The sequence below is a fragment of the Myotis yumanensis genome, unplaced genomic scaffold (assembly GCF_028538775.1).
Source record: "Myotis yumanensis isolate MYYU_CA2020_CCGP unplaced genomic scaffold, mMyoYum1.0.hap1 SCAF_3, whole genome shotgun sequence".
Taxonomy (NCBI): domain Eukaryota; kingdom Metazoa; phylum Chordata; class Mammalia; order Chiroptera; family Vespertilionidae; genus Myotis; species Myotis yumanensis.
Window position 1 is genome coordinate 193759725 of NW_027223754.1, and position 22881 is coordinate 193782605.

The 22881-nt window shown below is 47.2% G+C and overlaps 1 protein-coding gene across 2 annotated transcripts in view; it reads left to right on the forward strand.

Annotated features, from left to right (window-relative positions):
- VWF (von Willebrand factor) overlaps positions 1 to 22881 on the forward strand; it is a 131431-nt gene that overhangs the window by 53650 nt on the left and 54900 nt on the right. For both annotated transcript variants that reach the window (XM_070410831.1, XM_070410832.1), the window contains exons 14-18: positions 1262 to 1457; positions 2106 to 2321; positions 5825 to 6065; positions 7983 to 8089; positions 10868 to 11028. In XM_070410831.1, coding sequence (XP_070266932.1) covers positions 1262 to 1457; positions 2106 to 2321; positions 5825 to 6065; positions 7983 to 8089; positions 10868 to 11028 — 921 coding nt within the window. The remainder of the gene's footprint in view (positions 1 to 1261; positions 1458 to 2105; positions 2322 to 5824; positions 6066 to 7982; positions 8090 to 10867; positions 11029 to 22881) is intronic.

Genomic DNA, 22881 nt, shown 5'->3' on the forward strand with positions numbered 1-22881 from the left:
ATTGTTCTTCTTGCATTTTGTTAAATCAGAGGTGGAAGCTGGAAGGTATCATCCAAGAGATGACCACACGGGGTCCAGACCAAGCATGAGGGTTTCAGAACACAGGGACCCCGCTCAGCTGCATGGATTACATGCAGGGCAGCAGACTGGACTTGGGGCCCCACCCCTGTGCCATCTTTAAACCAGGCCCTCTCAATACGCACCAGCAATGCCCCAGAGAGACGGGCTCGACTCCCCAGCTTGTCCCTAAGTGTACACTTTGGGTGCAGAAGCATGGAGAAGAAGCCACATGCCAATGGCCTGGAGTTGGACCCCAGGATCCCCCCGGTCACCCTCCAGAGGGTACTCCAGAGACCCTACCTCCTCCAATCACAACCCCTAGAGACCCTACCTCCTCCAATCACAACCCCTAGAGACCCTACCTCCTCCAATCACAACCCCTAGAGACCTCACCTCCTCCAATCGCAACCCCTAGAGTCCTCGTGGCTCAGGGCCTTTTCTTTCAGTGACACTCAGTGGCCGAGTTAAGTACAGATGGGAAGGTATTATTCTTTTTAAAAAAATATGTTTTTATTGATTTCAGAGAGGAAGGGAGAGGGAGAAATAGAAACACCAATAACGAGAATCATTGCCTCCTGCACGCCCCTCTACTGGGGATCGAGGGCATGTGCCCTGACCGGGAATTGAACCCTGACTTCCTGATTCATAGGTTGAAGCTCAACCACTTAGTCACGCCAGCGGGGCCAGAAGGTGTTATTCTTTGTCACCAAATGTGAGCTCTGAGAGGACTTGACCCATAGCCGACTCAGCCTCTTTGGCCCACATGTGTGACCGATATGAATGCCCAATAAAGACATTGACTTTACACTTGATTCCCGTGGGTGACAGGGCCCATTGGCGCAGGCATCTGCTCTGACAGGCGAGGGTGGCGTCAACCTGGCTACTGGTCCCAGCTCCCTACCTCAGGCAAGCCCCCCTCCCTCCCTTGGACTCGGTGTCGCCATCAGTAAATGACTACATGTTCTCTAAAATGCCGCGCAGCAGCCGGGTCTCTGCTGGTTTAAGAACGGGCTTGGAGCTGGTGGGAAACCATCCTGCGCTCAGCTCTTCTCTTCCTCCTGCAGCCCAGGGCTTAGCTGCGGTCCTAACTTCGCCGCATCTCTCACCCGGGGAGCGGGAGCGTTTGTTATTAAAGCCACCTCTCTAGCGAAAGGAGGCTGCGTCTGCGGCAGCTGCTCCAAGGCCGCCTCTCTCCCCGCAGCTGTCCCCGGTCTACGCGGGGAGGACCTGCGGCCTGTGCGGGAACTTCAATGGCAACAAGGGCGACGACTTCCGCACGCCCGCGGGCCTGGTGGAGCCCCTGGTGGAGGACTTCGGGAACGCGTGGAAGCTGCACGCGGACTGCGCGGACCTGCGGCAGCAGCACAGCGACCCCTGCAAGCTCAACCCGCGCCTGGGTACGTGCGGGAGCCCGCGGAAAGCGAGGTCCCCGGGAAGCCCTGAGATCCCCACGTTCCCGCGCGCTCCACGGGGCGGGGCGCCCGGCGCTGGGGGAGGGAAGCGCTGGGTTTTTTTTCCCCACCAGCATTTGATGATCCACATCTGGATTATTCTTTATTCTTCAAAGCCCCTTTATTGGGCACCCTCCGTGGGCCAGATTCTGGGAAAGGAAAGAACAGGACACAGTTCCCGCCCCTGGACCTTCTCAGTCTGTCCGGGCAGCAGCCACCAAACTGAATTAAATGATCGTCAGATAAATGCACTGGAGGCGCCTTTTGCAGAGTCATCTGCTGGGACATGTCAGCCCGACGCGAAGGTCCCCAGCTTACCCGGCCCCTCGTGGCACTATTTCTCCCTCTGCCAGGAGGTGTGCCCTGGGCATACAGCTTCTTATGGACTTAAGCCGAATGTAATTAGGAAAGGATATTGACCAGGGAAGAAAAATCACAGAGCCAAGGGGTGTTTCGGCGGCATGTGCTGCGGAGGCAGGAGCTGGGATGAGGATCGCAGAGTAGGAGACCACGTTATCCCTGGGGGCGCGGGGCACCCAGGCCGTGGCAGTGCCCTCGCTAAGCTCGGCTCCCCGTCTCTCCCCTCCCCCACAGCCAAGTTCGCGGAGGAGGCGTGCTCTCTCCTGACGTCCCCCAAGTTCGAGGCCTGCCACCACGCCGTGGGCCCGCTGCCCTACCTGCAGAACTGTCACTACGACGTCTGCTCCTGCTCCGACGGCCGGGACTGCCTGTGCAGCGCCGTGGCCAACTACGCCGCTGCCTGCGCCCGGAAAGGGGTGCACATCGTGTGGCGGGAGCCCAGCTTCTGTGGTGGGTGCCCTCCCTGCCTGCCACCCCCTCCCCGAAACCCAACAGAATCTGCCGCGGATGTTCTCCCTCTCCATGCACGTGGCCTTTACTCTGCTCTGTCCACATTCCTGCCTTCCGAGCCGGGCCCAGGGGCATCCGACAGGCATAGCGTGTGGGATCAGTTCATTTGCAGCCACACTGCCCTCCCATCTCCCAGCAGGACACGGCGGGGGGGGGGGGGGGGGGGGTCTGGGAGGACTGGCTCACCCATAGGACAGCCTGGCTACTCCCGCTGTTTCAGGAGGGCAAGTTGGACCCCTTACCTGAAGGCCTAGAACATTGGTGTCCCTGCCAAGCTGAGATTGCCTGTGGCTGCTGCCGCCTAGTGTTGGCTGCATGTATGGCCAGACTGTGGAGTGAGTGGGTCCCTGCATCCCTGGAAGGTCTGATGAAGGCAAGGGGACAGGCACGCGCCAATCCTTTGCTCTTAAGTTCAGGCGAACCATCGGTGGGCTCCTGGCCCAAATCCCGGGCATTGTATAAAGTCGTGTGCAGTGGAATGACACCATTAGAGTCTCCCTCTGCCCTGTTAGTTCTGGCAGGAGAGTTGGATCTGCCCCATGCTCCGGTCCCCCGAGTGGATGGGTTGTGCTCACTTTTTGTTGTTAATGTAGTTGCTCAGGGGATAATTGCTGAGTGCCCAGTGTGGTGAGCAAATGGCAGTGGCATAGAACCTGAATCTTCCTTTTTGAGACACAGATGGGTCTGGTTCCCTACTAGTTTCTTAACACACTGAGTGAAATGATACTGAGGTTACTGCAGGAGCAACCAAGGAAGGCTTTCTGGAGGTGGCATACTAGGTTAGGTTTTTAAAATACTTTTTTTTTTTTTTTTTGGCATAAAAGAGTTGTTTCCATGCTAGAATAGTATTAGGATGCATAGAAGTGAGGAAGGTATTCCGGAAGGATACGGTGTGGTGGATATTGTCATTTTTAGGGCTAGGTAGATGTGTTTGGAGACAAAAATTTGGTGGTCTTGACAGAAGCAGGAAAATAGGAGCTATGAGGAATGGTGAAAGGACTTAATATCTTGTATTTGAAGAGGAGTTTAGGTATGGGGTTTATTGAACCAACCCATGTTTTGAGTCAAAGCAATCCCATAAAAAAGCTGAGGCCTTCTGGTTACTTGCCTGTCACTTGCCAGCATGAGATCTTGAGCCCTTCACTTCCCTGCCCAGACTTTAGGTCCTCATGAGTGTTTGCTGTTTAGAAATTGGGGAAAGTAATGAGGGGTAAATGATGTGATGTTTGTGAATCTGCTTTGCTTGTCCAGCAATATTAGAAATGATGCCTGATCAGTGTGCAATAGCATCTGAAGGACTTCCTACTTTAGGACATTCTCCCAGAATGCTGAGGGCTTACCGAAATATTCTTTAATCACCCAAGAGCAGCTGTTCTTAGTCTCCATGGATAACAGCTTTCACAGGGACTGAGATTGGATTAGAGAGTTCCCTGACTCCTAGGCTTTAAGATACGGAAGAGAAATCTGTCTCTATGGGTTTATGTGGAGGTGAACCAGATGGCCTTGGGTTGGTCTTCTGAGCCCAAGGAGGGTGGGCAGGACTCTTGGATTCATCCTGTTTCTCACTTTGCCTTCCCGAGAAAAAAACAGCTCCCTAAATCACTGACTCCATCCAGAAGGAGCGGTCACACCCACTGGGGACACTCACGGAGCAAGGACTGATCACATACTAGTAGCTGCTTTGTGGGCTCCTTGAAGGCAGGGACCAAGCTTTACCAGCTCTGCATCCCTGAGCCTAGCACAACCCTTGGCACACAGTGGGAGCACACTGAGACGGAGCTGTGCATTCTTCTGGGGAAGGAACCATTTAACACGGTTCCAAGCCAGCTCTCCGACAGCCCGTCAGAGCGTAAACGCAGGTCTTGGGTCCAGCTGCTCCTTTAATGGGCGAAATGCGCCCTTATCATGGTGGGTTCAATGGACTGAAAGGGACTTCCATCTTTATTGCCCAACACACCCCATCTTCACCCACCCTTGCCCTAATTATTTACCCAATGACTCAACCCCTCTGCTGGTCCAGAGGAAAATCTATATGTAATATGGTTACAGAGCCCCCTCCCTCCCCAACTACCCTCAAATGCCAGGCCCAGAGCAGATGCAGGAGGGGAGGCTGTGGGGCACCTCTGGAGAGGCCCCCCTCATTTCTGAGGTTCAGGGCAGGGCTGTCTTTTACAGCTTCTGTGAAATGCTCCGCCAGCGGGCTTCGCGGTAGAAATGGATTCTAATGGAGGGGAAGGATCCTAATGGCCCCAGGAGCAGTGTCCCCAGAGCGAGGGTCTCATTTCTTGGACAACAGCTGATTGGCAACAGGGAAGTGGTTTGCTCCCACACCTCCCAGTATAGAATTGCATCATCGGGGTGCCCATGAGACTGCTGGGAGCACAGAGGGTAGGTTATATATCCGCCAGAATCCAGGAGGGCCGGTCTCTCAGGCCCAGACCTTCCTCTGGGACAACCCTCCCACCTGAGCTGGGGCTACGTCTCCAGGGTAATCATAACGCAATAACAGGGAACATTTGCCTTGGGCCAGGCATTCCTCTGAACACGTTAGCTCACGTAACTGCCCCAACAATCCAGGTGGGTACTGTCATCATATTCCAGGGAGGAAACTACTCAAAGTCACCTCGCTAACTGATGGCAGAACTGGGGCTTGAACCCAGGAATTTGGGTTACAGAGCCCCCTCTCTTAGCTACTTTGCTGTACTTCCTTCTGCCTTTTGTCTGTTGTGCTATTTCTATGTGGGAGGCCAGGGAGAGGGAGGCTGTGGGCACGTGGGTGCTGCCCACTTCGCTGGAATCAGTCTGAGTGTCCCTGCTCAATGTGACTGGTGTGTCCCCAAAAGCATGGCTCCTAAGGGAGTGTTACCTTTTTAGAGCCTAATGGTTAGGAGCATGAGCTTCTGGTTCACAGAGAGCTGGGTTCCCATCTTGCCTCTGCTCTGCCTTCGAGGCATGACCCTGACAAGTCACTTAGCTTAAGTGACAGTTTTCTTATCCGTAGAAAGGGGGATATGAGATCTAACTCACTGCAAGAAGTGTGAAAGGCATAAAACTTGTGTAAAGAGCAGGCTATGCAATAGGTGCTCAAAAAATTATGGCCATTATGTTATTATCATCATGGGAGAAATGCCCTTGCCCATTAATCCTTGTCCCTTTTAATATTCACAGCTTCATGACCCAGCAGGATCTCTACTATGTCCCAGGTTTTGAGGATTCAGTGATGACTAGCATGGCCCTTCTGGTTACGCAGAGAAAATATGTGTATCCCTAATTATAATAGACATTTGTGAGCATAAAGATACACTTTTGCTCATAGTGGGAAAGAAAAGCAGTGACCATACAGATATAATTGGGGAGGCGGGGTCACAGCTGCAAGGGGCCACCCCAAGTCCTTGTCATCTTAATGTTTCCACTGAGCCCTCCTTCCTCTCCCTCTCTCCTAGCCCTGAGCTGCCCACAGGGTCAGGTGTACCTGCAGTGTGGGACCCCCTGCAACATGACCTGCCGCTCCCTCTCTTACCCGGATGAGGAATGCACCGAGCTCTGCCTGGAGGGCTGCTTCTGTCCCCCGGGGCTCTACCTGGATGAGAGGGGAGACTGCGTGCCCAAGTCCCAGTGCCCCTGTTACTATGATGGTGAGATCTTCCAGCCCGAAGACATCTTCTCAGACCATCACACCATGTGGTAAGTGCAAGCACCAGGGAAAGGAAAATGGTCCCCCAAGTCCTTCATTTCACAGATGGGTAAGCTGAGGCCTCAGAACGGGAGTGACTTGTCTGCAGTTGCACAGGAAGTCAGAGCAGAGCTGGGACTGTGCCAGGTCTTCTGACTTTCTTGCTACGCGGGAAACTAGAACTGCGGGCTGGCAATAGGATTCCTTGATTTTTATTGCCAACGATCATGTGTTGGGCCCTTTTCTAGAACATGAGACGGGGGCTCTCCTTGTCCCTCTCCCCTTCAGCCTCTTGTCAGTGTCTCAGGTTGAAACATTTGAACCAGAAGAAAACACATCACAGAAGTGTTGCCTCAGTGGTGCATTGCTGTCCCCACTGGCTTGTGCACGTTCTTGAAAAATAGCTCTAAATAGTGCCTGCTTCTTGCGGCCCTTCGTCCAGGCCCTCTGTCACAGCCAGTTTCCACATGGTTGTCATGGTCACAGAAAAAATTTGTAGCAGAAGCTTTGTTGGGCAAACACTTCCTTGGCACCTGCTCAGTCCCTGGTGCTGGGCTAGAGATGGGGCATCTAAAGATGAACAGACAGTGTGGGCCCCAAGGGAGCTGACAGTCTATTAGGGAGAACAGTTAAAATGTCCTGATTCTGGAAAATTTCACACAGACATAAAAGAGAGAGAATAGTGTAAGGGGCCCTAATGCATTCATCCCAGCTTCAGTGATTATCAACACTTGGTCATTCTTAGTTTATCTATTCCCTCCTCCCCTTTGAGGCTGGAATAGTTTATAGAAAACCAGAGCTACTACTTCATTTCATGTGAAAATACTTCAATATGTATTTCTAATAGATAGTATTTATAAAAACCTAACATTAACAATAGTTCCTTGATAACATTTAACATTCAATCCATGTTCACTTTTTTCCTGATTGTCTCAAAATGTCTATTTTTAATTGGTTCATTTGAATCAAGGTTCAAACAAGGTCTGCATGTTGCATTTGGTATAAAACTTTTCTCATCATTCCAGTGAGATTAACTTGCAGCCCCTCTTAATTTAATGTACCCCCAACAGGCTGTTTACACTTGTATTAAAGCAATTGTGGCCATTAGACTTGGGTTTCAGTGAAATGTCTTGATTATCCTTCTAGACTGTGACCTCCCCAAGGGTAGAGAACATATGTCAGACCCAGATCCCCAACACCTAATACAGTTCTGGCAAAAAGTAGGTAGAACCAATGTTTTGAACCAATATAACTAATATTAATAGAACCAATATAACTAATATTTGGTAGACTCACCATAACTGAGAAAAAAATCTCTACTCCTTCAGAACAGGAGAAGATTGCTCATGGTGTGTTTCCCCCAGAGTGAGTAATCCAAGAGAGATGGAAGCCACAGTCTTTTATAACCTCATCTTAAGTGACATATGGGATGTCGCTGCTGCCATGTACTGTTGGTCACACAGACCAAACTTGGTACAGTCGGGGAGGGGGTTACATCAAGGTGTGGCTACCAGGATATGGGGATCATTGGGGACCATTTAGGAGACTAGATGCCAGGAAAACAGATACCCATGTTAGGGGACAGGGCTGGGATTGGAAGATAGAAATAAAATAAAAAATTAAAAATCGAGTCCTTTATGCAAAGCCTATGCCGGATACTGGGGATAAAATGGTGAGCAAGAGCAGTCATGGCTTCTGCGTTCTTGGATCTTATAGTCCAGTGACGGGGGCGGGGGGGGGGGGGGGGGGGGGGGAGTGAGAGAGAGAGAGAGAGAGAGAGACATGTTAACCAATAAAAACCCAAATATATGTTAAGCTACAGTGTGGTAAGTTCTAGGAAAAGGAGCCCAGAGTGAGTGGGAGGTGAGGAGACAGAGGTGGTGGTTGTAGCAGCTCTTGCAAAGCTGGGATGTGTTTTTCCTCCGCAGCTACTGTGAGGACGGCTTCATGCACTGCAGCACGAGCGGAGCCCCAGGAAGCCTGTTGCCACAGCACATTGTCTTCAGTGGTCCCCTCGGTCCCCTGTCTCACCGCAGTGAGTACTGGCCCCTGGAAGGGTGCTTCCTCCCGCTGCCCAGACTTCTCATGCATGGAGGGGGGAGAGGGCTGGGCTGCTGCATGAGGTGCGTGTCCATTCAGACACGGGTCAGGATCGCCACTATTTCTGTTTCTCAGGACTAGACACACCTTTCTTTGTATGTGTGAACCCAAGTTGTTAAGGCAGGAAGAATTTCCTTTTGTGACCCGGGAAAGACTGAATTATCTGTAGGTGCATTCAGTGAGAATCCACTGAATCTAATTTGCCTATGGTGACCTCAGCTCATGGTGAGCAGCTCTGGGTGAGTGGGTCGCCTTGATTGTGGTGAAAACACCTGCCTGCAATGGCTTCCTTTTTCCTAAGGACTTGCTGGCAAGGACACTTCTTTAGAAAGTGGATTTGAAAGAGGAGAGTTTGGACCTGTCTCTCTCAGTTCGAAGGTCCTAATAGTTGCTGCTCTTTAAGGACAAGGCCTGGAAGAGAGAAGGTGCTGGCCCAGCACTGGTGGGACCAGATTCACATTTATGGGTAACCCTTGCTTCGACAGGCCCTCCCAGTAGCCGGGAGAGAATGCCTTTAGGCAGATAAATGGGCTATTTTCAACCTCTAGCTTGACCTCTCCTCTCTCTGCCTCTCACTTACTTCAAGATGTCCTCTTTCCTTGTGGCCCAGCTCTGTGCCATGTGTTTGTCTGCCAGCTTGCCCTGGGTGAGAAGACTGGTTCCCCCACATGATGGACTGGGAAGCATCTCTTGGTCTGGAGCTGGGTCAAGGTCCCAAGCACTGGGTGGCTCACAAGTTGAAAGAAAAACTTATGACCTTGTCCTATTCTGTTCCGCCTGCTATAACAAAACACCACAGCCTGGTGGCTTATAAGCAGGAATTTATAGCTGACAGTTCTTGAGGCTGAAAGTCTGAGACCAGGGTGTCAGCATGGTTGGCTGAGGGTCCTCTTCCTGGCTCATAGCTGATGCCTTCTCACTGTGTCCTCACATGGTGGATGGTGCTAAGGCAGTGATGGCGAACCTTTTGAGCTCAGCGTGTCAGCATTTTGAAAAACCCTAACTTAACTCTGGTGCCGTGTCACATATAGAAATTTTTTTATATTTGCAACCATAGCAAAACAAAGATGTATATTTTTGATATTTATTTTATATATTTAAATGCCATTTAACAAAGAAAAATCAACCAAAAAAATGAGTTCGCGTGTTACTTCTGACACGCGTGTCATAGGTTCGCCATCACTGGGCTAAGGAGTTCTGTGGAGTCTCATAAGGGCACTAATCCCATTTGTGAGGGTTCCATCCTTATGACCTAATCACCTCCCAAAGGCCTCACCTTCTAATATCATCACATTTGGGAGTTAGGATTTCAACATATGGATTTTTGGGGCCCAAACATTCAGCCCATAGTAAACCTGCAGGTCACTGCAGCCTGCCTCTTTCTTCTTCATGCTGTCTTTCATTGTAGCATCTTGGTCACATTCCCCCTTCCCTCTCATTGTGCCTCTTGGGTCTATCTTTAATGCTCAGAGTCTTCTAATCTAGTCACTGGAAGGGATCATCCTTTTCAAAGTCAGGAAATTCCTAAAATGTTGTGTGGCTAGGAAAAGCCATTTAATCTTTTAGGGTTTCAATTTCTCAACAAAAAGTTTCCATATAAAAATAAGGCTAGAGCCCTAGCTGGTTTGGCTCAGTGGATAGAGCATTGGCCTGCAGACTAAAGGGTCCCAGGTTTGATTTCAATCAAGGCCACATGCCCGGGTTGCTGGCTCGATTCCAACTAGGGGAGCATGCAGGAGGCAGCCAATCAATGATTCTCTCTCATCATTGATGTTCCTCTCTCTCTTTCCCTCTCCCTTCCTCTCTGAAATCAATAAAAAATGTTTAAAAAATAAAATCAATAAAAACATATTAAAAAAATAAGGCTAGAGATTCTGGCTTCTGTGCCCACAGGAGATTGTAAGTGGTATGTCTAGTAAGATATACATGCTATGAAGTGCATCAGGATTTTTGAAAGAAAGGGTCTGTATCAGTCATCTGCTGTCATTATTTATTCAATCAGCCATTATACATGCTAATTGTCAGGAAATATGATATATTTCAATGAACAAAGTAAACAAGAAACTGTGCTCATGGAGCACATATTCTAGTGAATGGGGTGGGAAATAAGTAAAATATATGGTATATCAGATGGTGGTCAGGTGGAGAATGAGAAAGCAGGGAGGGCAGTGGGGATCTCAAGGGATGGAGTGTTGCAAATGTAAATAGAGTTGCTGGGATGGCCAGTGGCTGGACAAAGGGTGACATGTGAGCAAAGGCCCCTTTCAAGTTTTTGTGACTAAGTTAGTGGTAACAATTTTAGGAATGTCCTGTTGGGGCCCACAGAGGTTCCTTTTTAGCACCCAAAACCAGGTCTTTTAAAGCTTGGGTCTGGACATTTCTACCAAGCATCCTGGTTCAATGCAACCCACTACAGCAGGGTGAAGGGAGATGTGGAGTGTGGCCATCAGAGGGATTCTGGGATCCAGAGAGACACCTTCAGTGTAGGCAAAGGTCAGAAGCTCAGTTGAGTAGACGAGGCTGCCATCTGGTCCCACACAAGGAACCCAGCTCAGACTAGACCCACAGGAGGTAGAGCAGCACCCCATCCCAGGAAGGGGCAGCTCTATGTCTCTGGAATGGAGTGACCGCACCTAGGGGACCACAGGACAGTATAGAAGGTAGGTCTATTCACCCAGTCACTGATGGCCTCTTTGATTTTCCCATCTCCAAGGTAAAAGGAGCTTGTCCTGCCGGCCCCCCATGGTCAAGTTGGTGTGTCCTGCTGACAACCCGCGGGCTGAAGGGCTGGAGTGTGCCAAAACCTGCCAGAACTACGACCTGGAGTGCATGAGCACGGGCTGCGTCTCCGGCTGCCTCTGTCCCCCGGGCATGGTGAGCCACCCACTGCTGCCAGGGGTCGGCAGCTGTCCATTTTCCTGTAGGCAGAGAGAGGAAGAAAGAAGAGTTAAACCAGGGTGGGAACCAGGTGGCAGTGGTAACGGGGGCAGGGGTCGGGGAGGTCCCTTGGCTGAGTCAGCCGCCAAAGTCAGGAAGGGAGATGGTAGGAAACTGTCTGGGTTTGATCCTGATGAGATCTGACAAAAATGCTTAGTGCACAGAGGTGCCATGGGAAGCAAAGCAAGAATTTCCAGAAAACTCAAGTGAAAAATAGGCACTTAGCCACCAGGAGCCCTTCTTAGTAGGTGTCTTCTTTCTCAGGGTTCACAGTGGTTTGCAGCCACCTGGCTCCTATGTGCCTCCTGATGGTGGCCATGGTCTGAGCATGCCCAGGTCTTCTTAACCTTCCTCCCAAGTTTAATCTTAGGCCATTTTGAGTTAAAAATCTTATATATACGTTATTCTTTTCACCCTGAAAACCAGGAGAGATTCTGGATTTTCTCTTTCAAATGCATCTGGTCTTCTTGCTTTCTTTGACTGCAGTTCCTCAGACCCAAAGTGAGTGGTGAGGGACAAGGGTTGTAGAGGCAAAAATAAGAGGGGGGCAGGGTGGCTCTCATATGGCTGTAAAGGGCATAATGATGCCCAAGGCCTTGGCTTAGGGGCAGTGTCCAGGGCCGGGGGAGTTGCCAACGTTCCGTGGGAGGCACTAGGACCCATCACCCGTGGCCCTCAGGAAGGTTGCCATTGTGTGTGTGCAGGGCAGATGGTCTATCTCTTCCCTCCAACCAACCCTTTCTCCTCCAAGACAGAGACTAGCTGCCACTCGTTCTTCCCTGGGCATCCCCCTCTGTCTTAGCCTCTCAAGATTCTGGAACTATCTCTCCTAATGAGGGAGCTAGAGATTGGCCCTAAACTAGAAGGTCTTGTTTGGTGCCTTGGCAGAACAAGCAGGCTGTTCAAAGAGGTATGTAAGGAGGAGGAGAAATAGGAGAGGGGCGAGAAATAGGAGAGAGGAGTGCAAGCTTCCATGTGCTCTTTTTACCCCGAAGGCCCCTTACTTTGACTGTCCCTTCTCCATGCCTAGAGGTGACATTCTCCCACGTCAGAGGCGGCTCGGGCAAGAAAAGGGACATCCTTCAGGAGTTTGCATCAGCATCAGGGACTCTTTTCAGTGAGTTTTGTTGTTGTTTTTTTCATGAAGGAAAGCATACAGATAGCCTTAAATATTAATAACCACAATGATTGTGTGTGGTTAAATATTAATAACCACAATGATTGCATGATTGTCCCAAAGCCCCAGTGGAGAGTGAGACCTCGAGTACAGGATGTGGACGTGCTGTTAGGAGCTCACCGGCATTCCTGAAGCCTCTGGCAGACATCCCGAGGACCATCTTTGGGTGTCTGTCTCTCACCTCAGCCTCAGGGGCTTGTCAACTGGAAAGCTCGTGGTCTAAGAGATTGGGTTATTTTTCACAACTGCTTCATGATGACGCCGACTAACGTGCAAATTGTCGAGGCCAGATTCGGCAGAGCAGAAAGGCCTGGGTGATTTATTAAGTGCACAGCGTGTTGGCTGCTGCACAGGACACGTGTTCCTGGATGCAATGCAAAGAAAAAGAATCTGGAAACACCCCGTTTGGGCCCATCTGACGGTGCGGACATCCTTCCCAAGGGTGCTTCTCTGTTTGGCCGTCCCCTGTGGAAGGTGGTGAGGCTGTGGCATGTTACTGAGGGTTTGGGGGGAGAGGTCAGGAATTCTGTGTTCCGAGGACCTGAAAGGGGGGAAGGAGTAGTTCTTTCCTGTGGGGCCAGTCTACTGAGAGCAGAAAGAGTCCCCGAGTAGGAACAGAGGTCAGAGGGCCACGTTCTCAGTCCAGGCTGCACGACTTTCTGGCTTCTTGCTTTTGGACAATCATCCGCTCTTTTTCTGAGTCTCAGTTGCCTGGTCTGTAACATGGACACACTTCCTGTTCTACCTTCATCGCATTTGCTGTGGACCTGAAGGAGTTGTATGTGAAAGAACTTTTAAAACCAGAAAGTGCTGTCAAATCGTAGGAACAGCTTTCTTTTTTTTTTATTTTTTTTTTTATTTTTTTTTTTATTTTTTAATTTTTTTATTTTCCTCTTAAAGTATTACAAAGGGTATTACATAAGTATCCTTTCCCCCCCCCCCCCCCCCCCGCCCTTGACAAACCACTACCCTCCCTTACCCCCCAGTGTCTTATGTCCATTAGTTATGCTTATATGCATGCATACAAGTCCTTCGGTTGATCTCTTACTCCCCTCCCTCCTGCCGCCCAACTCTCTCTGGCCTTCCCACTGCAGTTTGACAATCAGTTTGAGGCAGCTCTGCCTCTGTATCTATTATTGTTCAAAAGTTTGTAATGGTCTTTATTATCCATGAATGAGTGAGATCATGTGGTATTTTTCCTTCATTGACTGGCTTGTTTCACTTAGCATAATGCTCTCCAGTTCCATCCATGATGTTGCAAATGGTAGGAGTTCCTTCTTTTTAACAGCAGCATAGTATTCCATCGTGTAGATGTACCACAGTTTTCTAATCCATTCATCTACTGATGGGCACTTAGGCTGTTTCCAGATCTTAGCTATGGTGAATTGTGCTGCTATGAACATCTGGGTGCATATATCCTTTCTGATAGGTGTTTCTGGTTTCTTGGGATATATTCCTAGTAGTGGGATCACAGGGTCAAATGGGAGTTCCATTTCCAATTTTTTGAGGAACCTCCATACTGCCTTCCATAGTGGCTGCACCAGTCTGCATTCCCACCAGCAGTGCACAAGTGTTCCTTTTTCTCCACATCCTCTCCAGCACTTGTCGTTTGTTGATTTGTTGATGATGGCCATTCTGACAGGTGTGAGATGGTACCTCATTGTTGTTTTGATTTGCATCTCTCGGATGATTAGTGACTTTGAGCATGTTTTCATATGTCTCTTGGCTTTCTGAATGTCCTCTTTTGAAAGGTGTCTATTTAGATCCTTTGCCCATTTTTTGATTGGATTGTTTATCTTCTTTTTGTTAAGTTGTATGAGTTCCCTATAAATTTTGGAGATTAAGCCCTTATCAGATATGACGTTGGCAAATATGTTTTCCCACGAGGTGGGTTTTCTTGTTGTTTTGTTGATGGTTTCTTTTGCTGTGCAGAAGCTTTTTATTTTGATGTAGTCCCATTTGTTCAGTTTCTCTTTAGTTTCAACTGCCCTAGGAGCTGTATCAGTGAAGAAATTGTTTTGGCATATGTCTGAGATTTTGTTGCCTTTGTATTCTTCTAGAATTTTTATGGTTTCCTGTCGTACATTTAAGTCCTTTATCCATTTTGAGTTTATTCTTGTGTATGGTGTAAGTTGGTGGTCTAGTTTCCTTTTCTTGCATATGTCTGTCCAATTTTCCCAACACCATTTATTGAAGAGACTATCTTGGCTCCATTGTATGTTCATGCCTCCTTTGTCAAAAATTAATTGAGCATATTGGTTCGGGCTAATTTCTGGACTCTCTATTCTATTCCACTGATCTATATGTCTGTTCTTGTGCCAGTACCAGGCAGTTTTGAGAACAGTGGCTTTGTAATACAGCTTGATATCTGGCATTGAGATCCCACCTACTTTGTTCTTTCTCAGGATCGTTGCAGCTATTCGGGGTCTTTTTTTATTCCAGATGAATTTTTGGAGAGTTCGTTCTAGATCTTTGAAGAAGGCCATTGGTATTTTAATGGGAAGTGCGTTGAATGTATAGATTGCTTTGGGTAGTATGGACATTTTAATGATGTTGATTCTACCAATCCAAGAACATGGTATGTTCTTCCATCTGTTTATGTCTTCCTCTATCTCTTTTTTCAACGTCCTGTAGTTTTCTGAGTAGAGGTCTTTAACCTCTTTAGTTAAGTTTATTCCTAGGTATCTTAATTTTTTTGGTGCGATGGTAAATGGGATTGTTTTTCTGATCTCCCTTTCTGAAAGTTCAATATTGGTGTATAGAAATGCCTCAGATTTCTTGGGGTTAATTTTGTATCCTGCTACATTGCCAAATTCATGTATTAAGTCTAGTAGCTTTTTGATGGAGTCTCTAGGGTTTTGTATGTATAATATCATGTCATCTGCAAATAAGGACAGTTTTACTTCCTCTTTTCCAATTTGGATGCCTTTTATTCCTTCTTCTTGCCTAATTGCAATGGCTAATACTTCCAGTACTATGTTGAACAGGAGTGGTGAGAGTGGGCATCCCTGTCTTGTTCCTGTTCTTAGGGGAAATGGTGTTAGTTTTTGTCCATTGAGTATGATGTTGGCTGTGGGCCTGTCATATATGGCTTTTATTATGTTGAGGTATGATCCTTCTATTCCCACCTTTCTGAGAGTTTTTATCAAAAATGGGTGTTGGATTTTGTCGAATGCTTTTTCTGCATCAATTGATATGACCATGTGGTTTTTTTCTTTCAATTTGTTTATGTGATGTATCACATTTATTGATTTACGGATGTTGTACCATCCTTGCATCTCTGGGATGAATCCTACTTGGTCATGGTGTATGATCCTTCTGATGTACTGCTGGATCCGATTTGCTAAGATTTTGTTGAGGATTTTGGCATCTATGTTCATGAGGGATATTGGCCTGTAATTCTCTTTCATTGTGATGTCTTTACCTGGTTTTGGTATTAGGGTGATGCTGGCTTCATAGAATGAGCTTGGAAGCGTTCCTTCCTCTTGAATTTTTTGTAGTAGTCTGAGGAGGGTAGGTTTTAGTTCTTCCTTGAATGTTTGGTAGAACTCCCCTGTGAAGCCGTCTGGCCCTGGGCTTTTGTTTGCTGGAAGCTTTCTGATGACTGCTTCAATTTCTTCCATAGTTATTGGCCTATTGAGGTTTTTAGATTCTTCCTGATTGAGTTTTGGAATGTTGTATTTTTCTAGGAATTTGTCCATTTCCTCCAGGTTGTCCAGTTTGTTGGAGTAGAGTTGCTCGTAGTATTGTTTAACAATCATTTGTATTTCTGTGGGGTCTGTTGTTATTTCGCCTCTATCATTTCTGATTTGGTTTATTTGGGACCTCTCTCTTTGCTTCTTGGTGAGCCTGGCTAGGGGTTTGTCAATCTTGTTTATCCTTTCAAAGAACCAGCTCTTGGTTTCATTGATTTTCTGTATTGTTTTTTTGGTCTCTATTTCATTGATTTCTGCTCTAATCTTTATTATCTCCTTCCTTCTGCTCACTCTGGGGTTTTCTTGTTGCTCTCTTTCTAATTCTTTGAATTGTAGAGTTAGATGATTGACTACCATTTTTTCTTGTTTTTTGAGATAGGCCTGTAGAGCTATAAACTTCCCTCTCAGGACTGCTTTCATTGTGTCCCAGAGGTTTTGGATTGTTGTGTTTTCATTGTCATTAGTGTCCAGGATGTTTTTAATTTCTTCTTTGATGTCATCGGTAACCCAATCAATATTTAATAACATGCTATTCAGCTTCCAAGTGTTTGAGTATTTTGGGTTGTTTTTATTGTAGTTTATTTCTAACATTATGCCATCGTGGTCTGTGAAGAAGCTTTTTATGATTTCAATCTTCTTGAATTTGTGGAGACTTTGCTTGTGACCCAATATGTGGTCTATTTTTGAATATGTCCCATGAGCACCTGAGAGGAATGTATATTCCGCAGCTGTGGGGTGAAGTGTTCTGAAGATGTCAATTAAGTCCATCTGATCTAGTGAGTCATTTAGGATTGCTGTTTCTTTGCTGAGTTTTTGTCTAGCGGATTTATCCAGTGATGTCAGTGGTGTATTAAAGTCCCCTACTATGATTGTATTGTTGTCGATCTCTCCCCTGATATCTTCCAGAAGTTTTCTTATGTATGTGGGTGCTCCTGCATTGGGTGCATATATGTTTACCAGGGTTATATCTTCTTGTTGTATTGATCCCTTTAGTATTATGAAGTGGCCTTCCTTATCTCTGGTTATGGCCTTCACTTTGAGATGTACTTTGTCAGATATAAGTATTGCTACCCCAGCTTTCTTTTCCTTTCCATTTGCGTGAAAGATATTTTTCCATCCCTTCACTTTCAGTCTGTGTGAGTCCCTTCTAATGAGGTGGGTCTCTTGTAGACAGCAGATGTATGGGTCATGTTTTTTTATCCATTCAGCCACTCGATGTCTTTTGGTTGGAGCATTTAGTCCATTTACATTTAAAGTTATTATTGAAAGGTATTTGTTTGTAGCCATTTCTTTTTGTGTGTGTGTGTGTGGCTGTTTTCTTTCTGAGCTTGATATTTCTTCTTTTTACACCAGTCCCTTTAGCATTTCTTGCATGGCTGGCTTGGTGGTGATAAACTCCCTTAGCCCTTTTTTGTCTGTGAAGCTTCTTATTTCCCCTTCAATTTTGAATGATAGCCTTGCTGGATAGAGTATTCTTGGATTCAGTCCTTTGCTTTGCATCACTTTGTAGATTTCCGTCCATTCTTTTCTGGCCTGATGTGTTTCTGTTGAGAAATCATTTGATAATCTAATGGGAGATCCCTTGTATGTTACTTTCCGTCTCTCTCTTGCAGCCTGTAAGATTCTCTCTTTATCCTGAACATTTGCCATGGTAATTATGATGTGTCTTGGTGTGGGTCTTTTCGGGTTCACCTTGTTTGGGACTCTCTGGGCTTGTGTGACTTTTTTCTTCCCCACCTCAGGGAAGTTTTCTGATATTATTTCTTCGAATAGGTTTTCTAATCCATGTTCATCTTTCTGTTGTTCTGGCACCCCTATTATTCGTATGTTGTTTCGTTTCATGTTGTCCCAAAGCTCCCTTAGGCTCTCCTCCTGTCTTTTAATTTTTTTCTCCATTTGCCGTACAGTTTGAGTGTGTTTTGCTTCCTTGTCTTCTAATTCACTAATTCGGTCCTCCGCTTCTCCCAGTCTACTGTTGATACTTTCAATGGAGTTTTTTATTGAAGCTATGTCACTCTTCATTTCTTCTTGGGACTTACTTAAGTTGTTGATTTTTTCATCTGTTTCTTCTAGCTTCTTGCATAAGTAGTTGAGTTTTTCATCTGTTTCTTCTTGCTTCTTGAACATGTGGTGCATGTACTCTAGGAACCTTATTCTGAATTCTTTTTCCGTCATGTTGCATATCTCTGTCTCACTTAGCTGCTTTTCTGGCGAGTCCTCCTTTTCTTTCCTTTGGGGGTTTCTTTGCCTACCCATGTTTGATCTCGCTGACATATGTAGATGTTGAGGTGTTCAGTGGCTGCTCCCTGGGTGGCAGGGGCTCCTTGGGTTGTGGTTGCTGCTCAGACGGTTGCGGTAGCAGCTGCTTTCCAGTTGGCAGCAGCTCCTCTGGTGGGTGTTGTTCACAGCTGTGTTGGCTCTTCTGGCTGGTGGGGGGAGGCTTCACGTACAGTTGCTGTTCCACAGACAGAGGGTGTGGTGATCAGGAGGCTGCGGTGATCAGGAGGCTGCGGTGATCAGGGGGCTGCTGTTGCTTGGATCTGCGGTCTGGGAAACGCTCCTCTTACCAGCACTGCATGGTCTGGGAAACGCTCCTCTCTTATGGGCACTGCATGGTCTGATCAGTTCCTCAGGATGCCCCCTTTAGTCTCAGTTCTCCGCAATCACAAAATCCAAATCTCAAATCTCCTGGCGCCAGCAAACCCGCGGAACTCCTTACCCTGGTCAGGGTCTGTGTCTGTCCCAAGAGACGCGGCTGTCTGCCATGCGGTCTCCCTCCGACCCTCTGGGCTCAGGTCTGGCAAACTTTCCTGCCCAGATCCCTGGTTTTTAACCTTTCCAGGGGAGGTCTGCCCTTCCAGGCTGCAAGCCGTCTCACCAGCTGAGTAAATTTGCCAATTCGGGGTGGGTGTTATTAGTTTCAGCTGCTTACTCCGTTTGCTCCGGGACAAGACCTGGGACGCGTCTGCCTATATCGCCGCCATCTTGCTTCCTCTCCAGGAACAGCTTTCATTATTGTTTTTATAAATCACCGAGGGTCAGTCTCAGAGGCTATACCCATCTGCTCCTCTAGTCCATGGGAGAAACAGAAAGGGCCCATTTTCTTAAATTTCCAATCTGTTGTGGACCAAAGCTTTTCTAAATATAATAGAATAATCAGAAACACGAAACAAAAAAAGCAATTACATACAACATATGACCCTTTTGATTTTTATTAGCTACACCAGGTATATATTACTCAGTCAGATTGGCGTGTGATTTTCTAAACACCTCCTCTCCAGTCTGTGCTGACTTCATCACAGACTGACACTGGCCCGTGGACCACATTCTGAGCAGCGCTGCTCTTGGTTGAAGATTGCCTTTCAAAACGTCTCTCAATGCTCATTGCAAGGCCAGCAGCACCTGCTGGAGAATGCTGGGGGTAGGGAGAGAGCAGGGCCGGGCACCTGTCTAGCGCAGAGGTTTTCTGGCTCACTCCTCAAGTAGCAGCCTCCATTGGATCCTGCCACTGGTGCGCAGGGCTCCTTGCATGGAACAAGAGGGTGGGCACACTTGTGGTAAGTGGTTGGTGGAGAAGCAGCATAAAAAAGCCATTGAATTGGAGCCCAAAAATTCTAGGTTTGAATCCTGGCTCCTGACATTTCATTAATGGAGTGGCAAGTCACTTAAAATCTTTGTGTCTGATTTCTATCACCTCTAAGATTGGGTTAGAGGGGTTGTTGTGAGGACAGAATATGACAGTGGCAGGCACGTGGACATTGCTTAGTAAGTGGTGGTTGAAGATGGCTATTATAAGAAGTTCATGGAGTAAAGCCATAAGTCATATTAGGAATGGAGATGCCCTAGTAAATTTTCAGACACAGGGAGCAATTTTTATGAGGCCACTGGATCAATAAAATGGGCTGCACTAGAAAATTTTAAAATCTTTTTCTTTAGTTTCAGAGGTACTTGAGTGAACTACTTGCCTTTAAGTTAGAATTTTACCTGATTCTACCAGGAGGTGGCAGCAAAACACAACCTACTGCCCACTGTTCGGTCCTCATTCCAGCTACAGCTGGAACCCTCTCTAGGAGCATCATCCAGGGGCAGAGTGAGAAGGAACCCCCAAACCCAGGATTTCAACCCCTTCCAACACATAGGAGGAGACCAGAGGAAGAGAGGAAGCAGAGCCATTTGAGGATACATAGTTGCATAATGGAAATCCTGGCCTCCTGAGTCCCAGATTGGACCCTTCGGAGGCTGGGCCAGGAGGTGCTGTGGAGGAAGTGTAGTACCACTGTCTGGGAGATGCTCACTTCCCTTTTGAAATCTAGTGTTCGCATTTCCAAACTGGTACCCGTTCTGCTGGTACAAGGATGCCTTTGGCAACTGGGAAGTGTGTTAATTTCCCTGTGTGTTAATTTCTTTGATGCCCAGTTTTCCCACAGGCCCAATATGAAGACTGGAAAGACTTTGGCACTGTTTTTGGAAATATAGAACTTGGGCTTAGGGGCCCATCCAGAGTGGGCCTCACACGTGGGCATTGTAAATCCTATGAGATATCATCTAAAAAGGTCCAAGAAAGCCCCCCTGCCATCGTAAAAATATCTCCTACACTTCATACAATTTGTCAGCTAATCAGGCTTACTGAAATACAATAAGCACAAGTTCATTTTGGTTAAGAAGCAAGAGCTTTAAAGAAGCTTACAACCTTATAAATCCTCACGGGAAGTCATTCACACCTTAGTGTGAATTATTTCATCAGCTCCCCCCCACCCCCCCTTCCTAGCGAACATATAATTGAAATCAGCTGCATTGAGCTGGAAGGATTGATGGGGTGGGAGAATGAGTAAAGGACAGTAGGAAGGCAAGAAGGATTTTGAAGAATGGGTCATTTTGAGTGTGGTGTTGATGTTTTGGAACGGGGGTAGGGAAGATGGGGCTTTTTTAGAGAAGAGTAACAGCCCCTAAACCCATTTCTTCCTACTTCATAATTTTTTGGGGGTGCTGATCAAGACCTGGTGCCATGCTCTCAGTGTGAGTCATTCTTATTGAAGATGTCACGAGTGGAGGAACAATAGTGACAACTATTTCTGCCTGTTTTCTTCTGAAGTCTTTGAAGGGTTATTTGTCAACTTTATCTTATTAACCCTTTGGTGTCCCACAGTGGCAAATACTAGGCAGAGAGGGTTCTCTTCATTTTAGTCATGAAGTTGCATGACTTGCCACGAAATCCGCCTAGGGCCTGCTCTACTAACCTACCCCGTGTGTCTGGCCAGTTCTCATCCAGACCCCATTCACCTGTATTGTGCCTTTATTTTTCTATCTCCATGAATTTCTTCAATGCTTCAGGTTGGTGATACCTGATCTTCTCTCCCACGTCCGTCCGGAGCCTCCTGCTGAGGTGGGGCCTGGAAACCTCTCCTCTCCTTGAGTTTTGCTTTGTCTCTCCTCCAGGTCGGATGTAGGGATATATTCCTATGCCTCTGTCATCTTTCTAGCAGTCCTCAATCTAAAGGTCCTTTCTTTTATTAAAATGTAGTTAACATACAATATTATATTCATTTCAGGTATACAACCTAGTTATTCAACTTTCATACGCCTAACGAAGTGATCACCATGATCAATCTAGTAATCACCGGACACTGTACAAAGTTATTGTGATATTATTGACTATATTCTCTATGCTTTACATTACAATCCCAATGATTTATTTATTTTATAACTGGAAATTTTTGCCTCTTATTTACCCCCCCCCCCCCTTTTTTCCCTTTTCCTTAACCCTTTCCCCTCTGGCAACAATTTGTTCTCTGCATCTATGAGTCTGTTTCTGTTCTGTTCTATTTGTTTGTTTTGTTTTTTAGATTCCACATATAAGTGAAATCATACAGTCCTATTTTAATATTGTAATCCACCAGTTAGTAATCTCCTTTTACTAAAATAAATCAGGGCAGAGAGGAGCACAGAAGGAGCTGGCAGCGTAATCTCACGGCCAAGCTGGGATTTGAGCTTTATGTTCACTGGAGAAGGGCTGGGCTGCCCGGGACTCAGCCCTGAGCCAGGGGAGGGCTATCTGAGCCGTGGTGTGCAGAACGTTTTTGTCAATGGGCTGACTATCTTGAAGAGAGGTAAAAACATACAACACGCAGACTAAGAGGCCTGGGAGCCCCCTACCCAGCCTGCTGTAGGCAATGGGACAGCATGTGCTCTGCGAGGTGAGGTGAGGGCTGTGTTTGCCGGAATCCACCCCTATGCATCCTGCATCACTTTTGTCTCAGGTAATGCTTCTGATATGAGGCTTGTTTTCTGGTCTCCATTAGCTGTAAGAGTGTTCCATGTTCCCCAGTAGATGCATTATTTATGTTATTTTTAGAGTAGCCACTAGGTGGCAGGCCCCAGCCTAACAGAGCTGGCAAAGCTTGGGAGGATGTGGGAATGACCCCTAATTGTGACAGCCTTTGAAACCTGAAGACAGATTTTTAAATCTCCTCCCTACCAAGCTGCCATCTTTCCTACTAGGTGACTAAGCTCATTGTCTTCCAAGAACAGTAGTCCTAGGAGGTAAGAGCTACCAAGTATGTGGTTGATCAACACCTTCTCACTCTCTGCAACCCCATCCTGGCCTTTACTTGGGCTCTAAGGTCTCAGGAAAACAACGGAGGCTGAGGAAGGTGATGGGGAAGGTGATGGAGGTCATTTTCCCCATCCTTTCCAACAACTCCGCCCCCCCCCCCCCCCCCACACACACAATTTTAACCTCTGCTCCTTGACCTGAAAGCCCTTTGTCCAGCCCAAGAACACCTGTTCCCAGGGCTTCGTCTTGTTTCATGCCCTGGGAACTCAAGTTTGTCTGGGGAGTGACCGGATCACACAGGTCCTGAGCCATCCAGACTAAGAGCTTCTCAACCCTCTGGTTCCTCTAGAACCAACCGTGGTCCC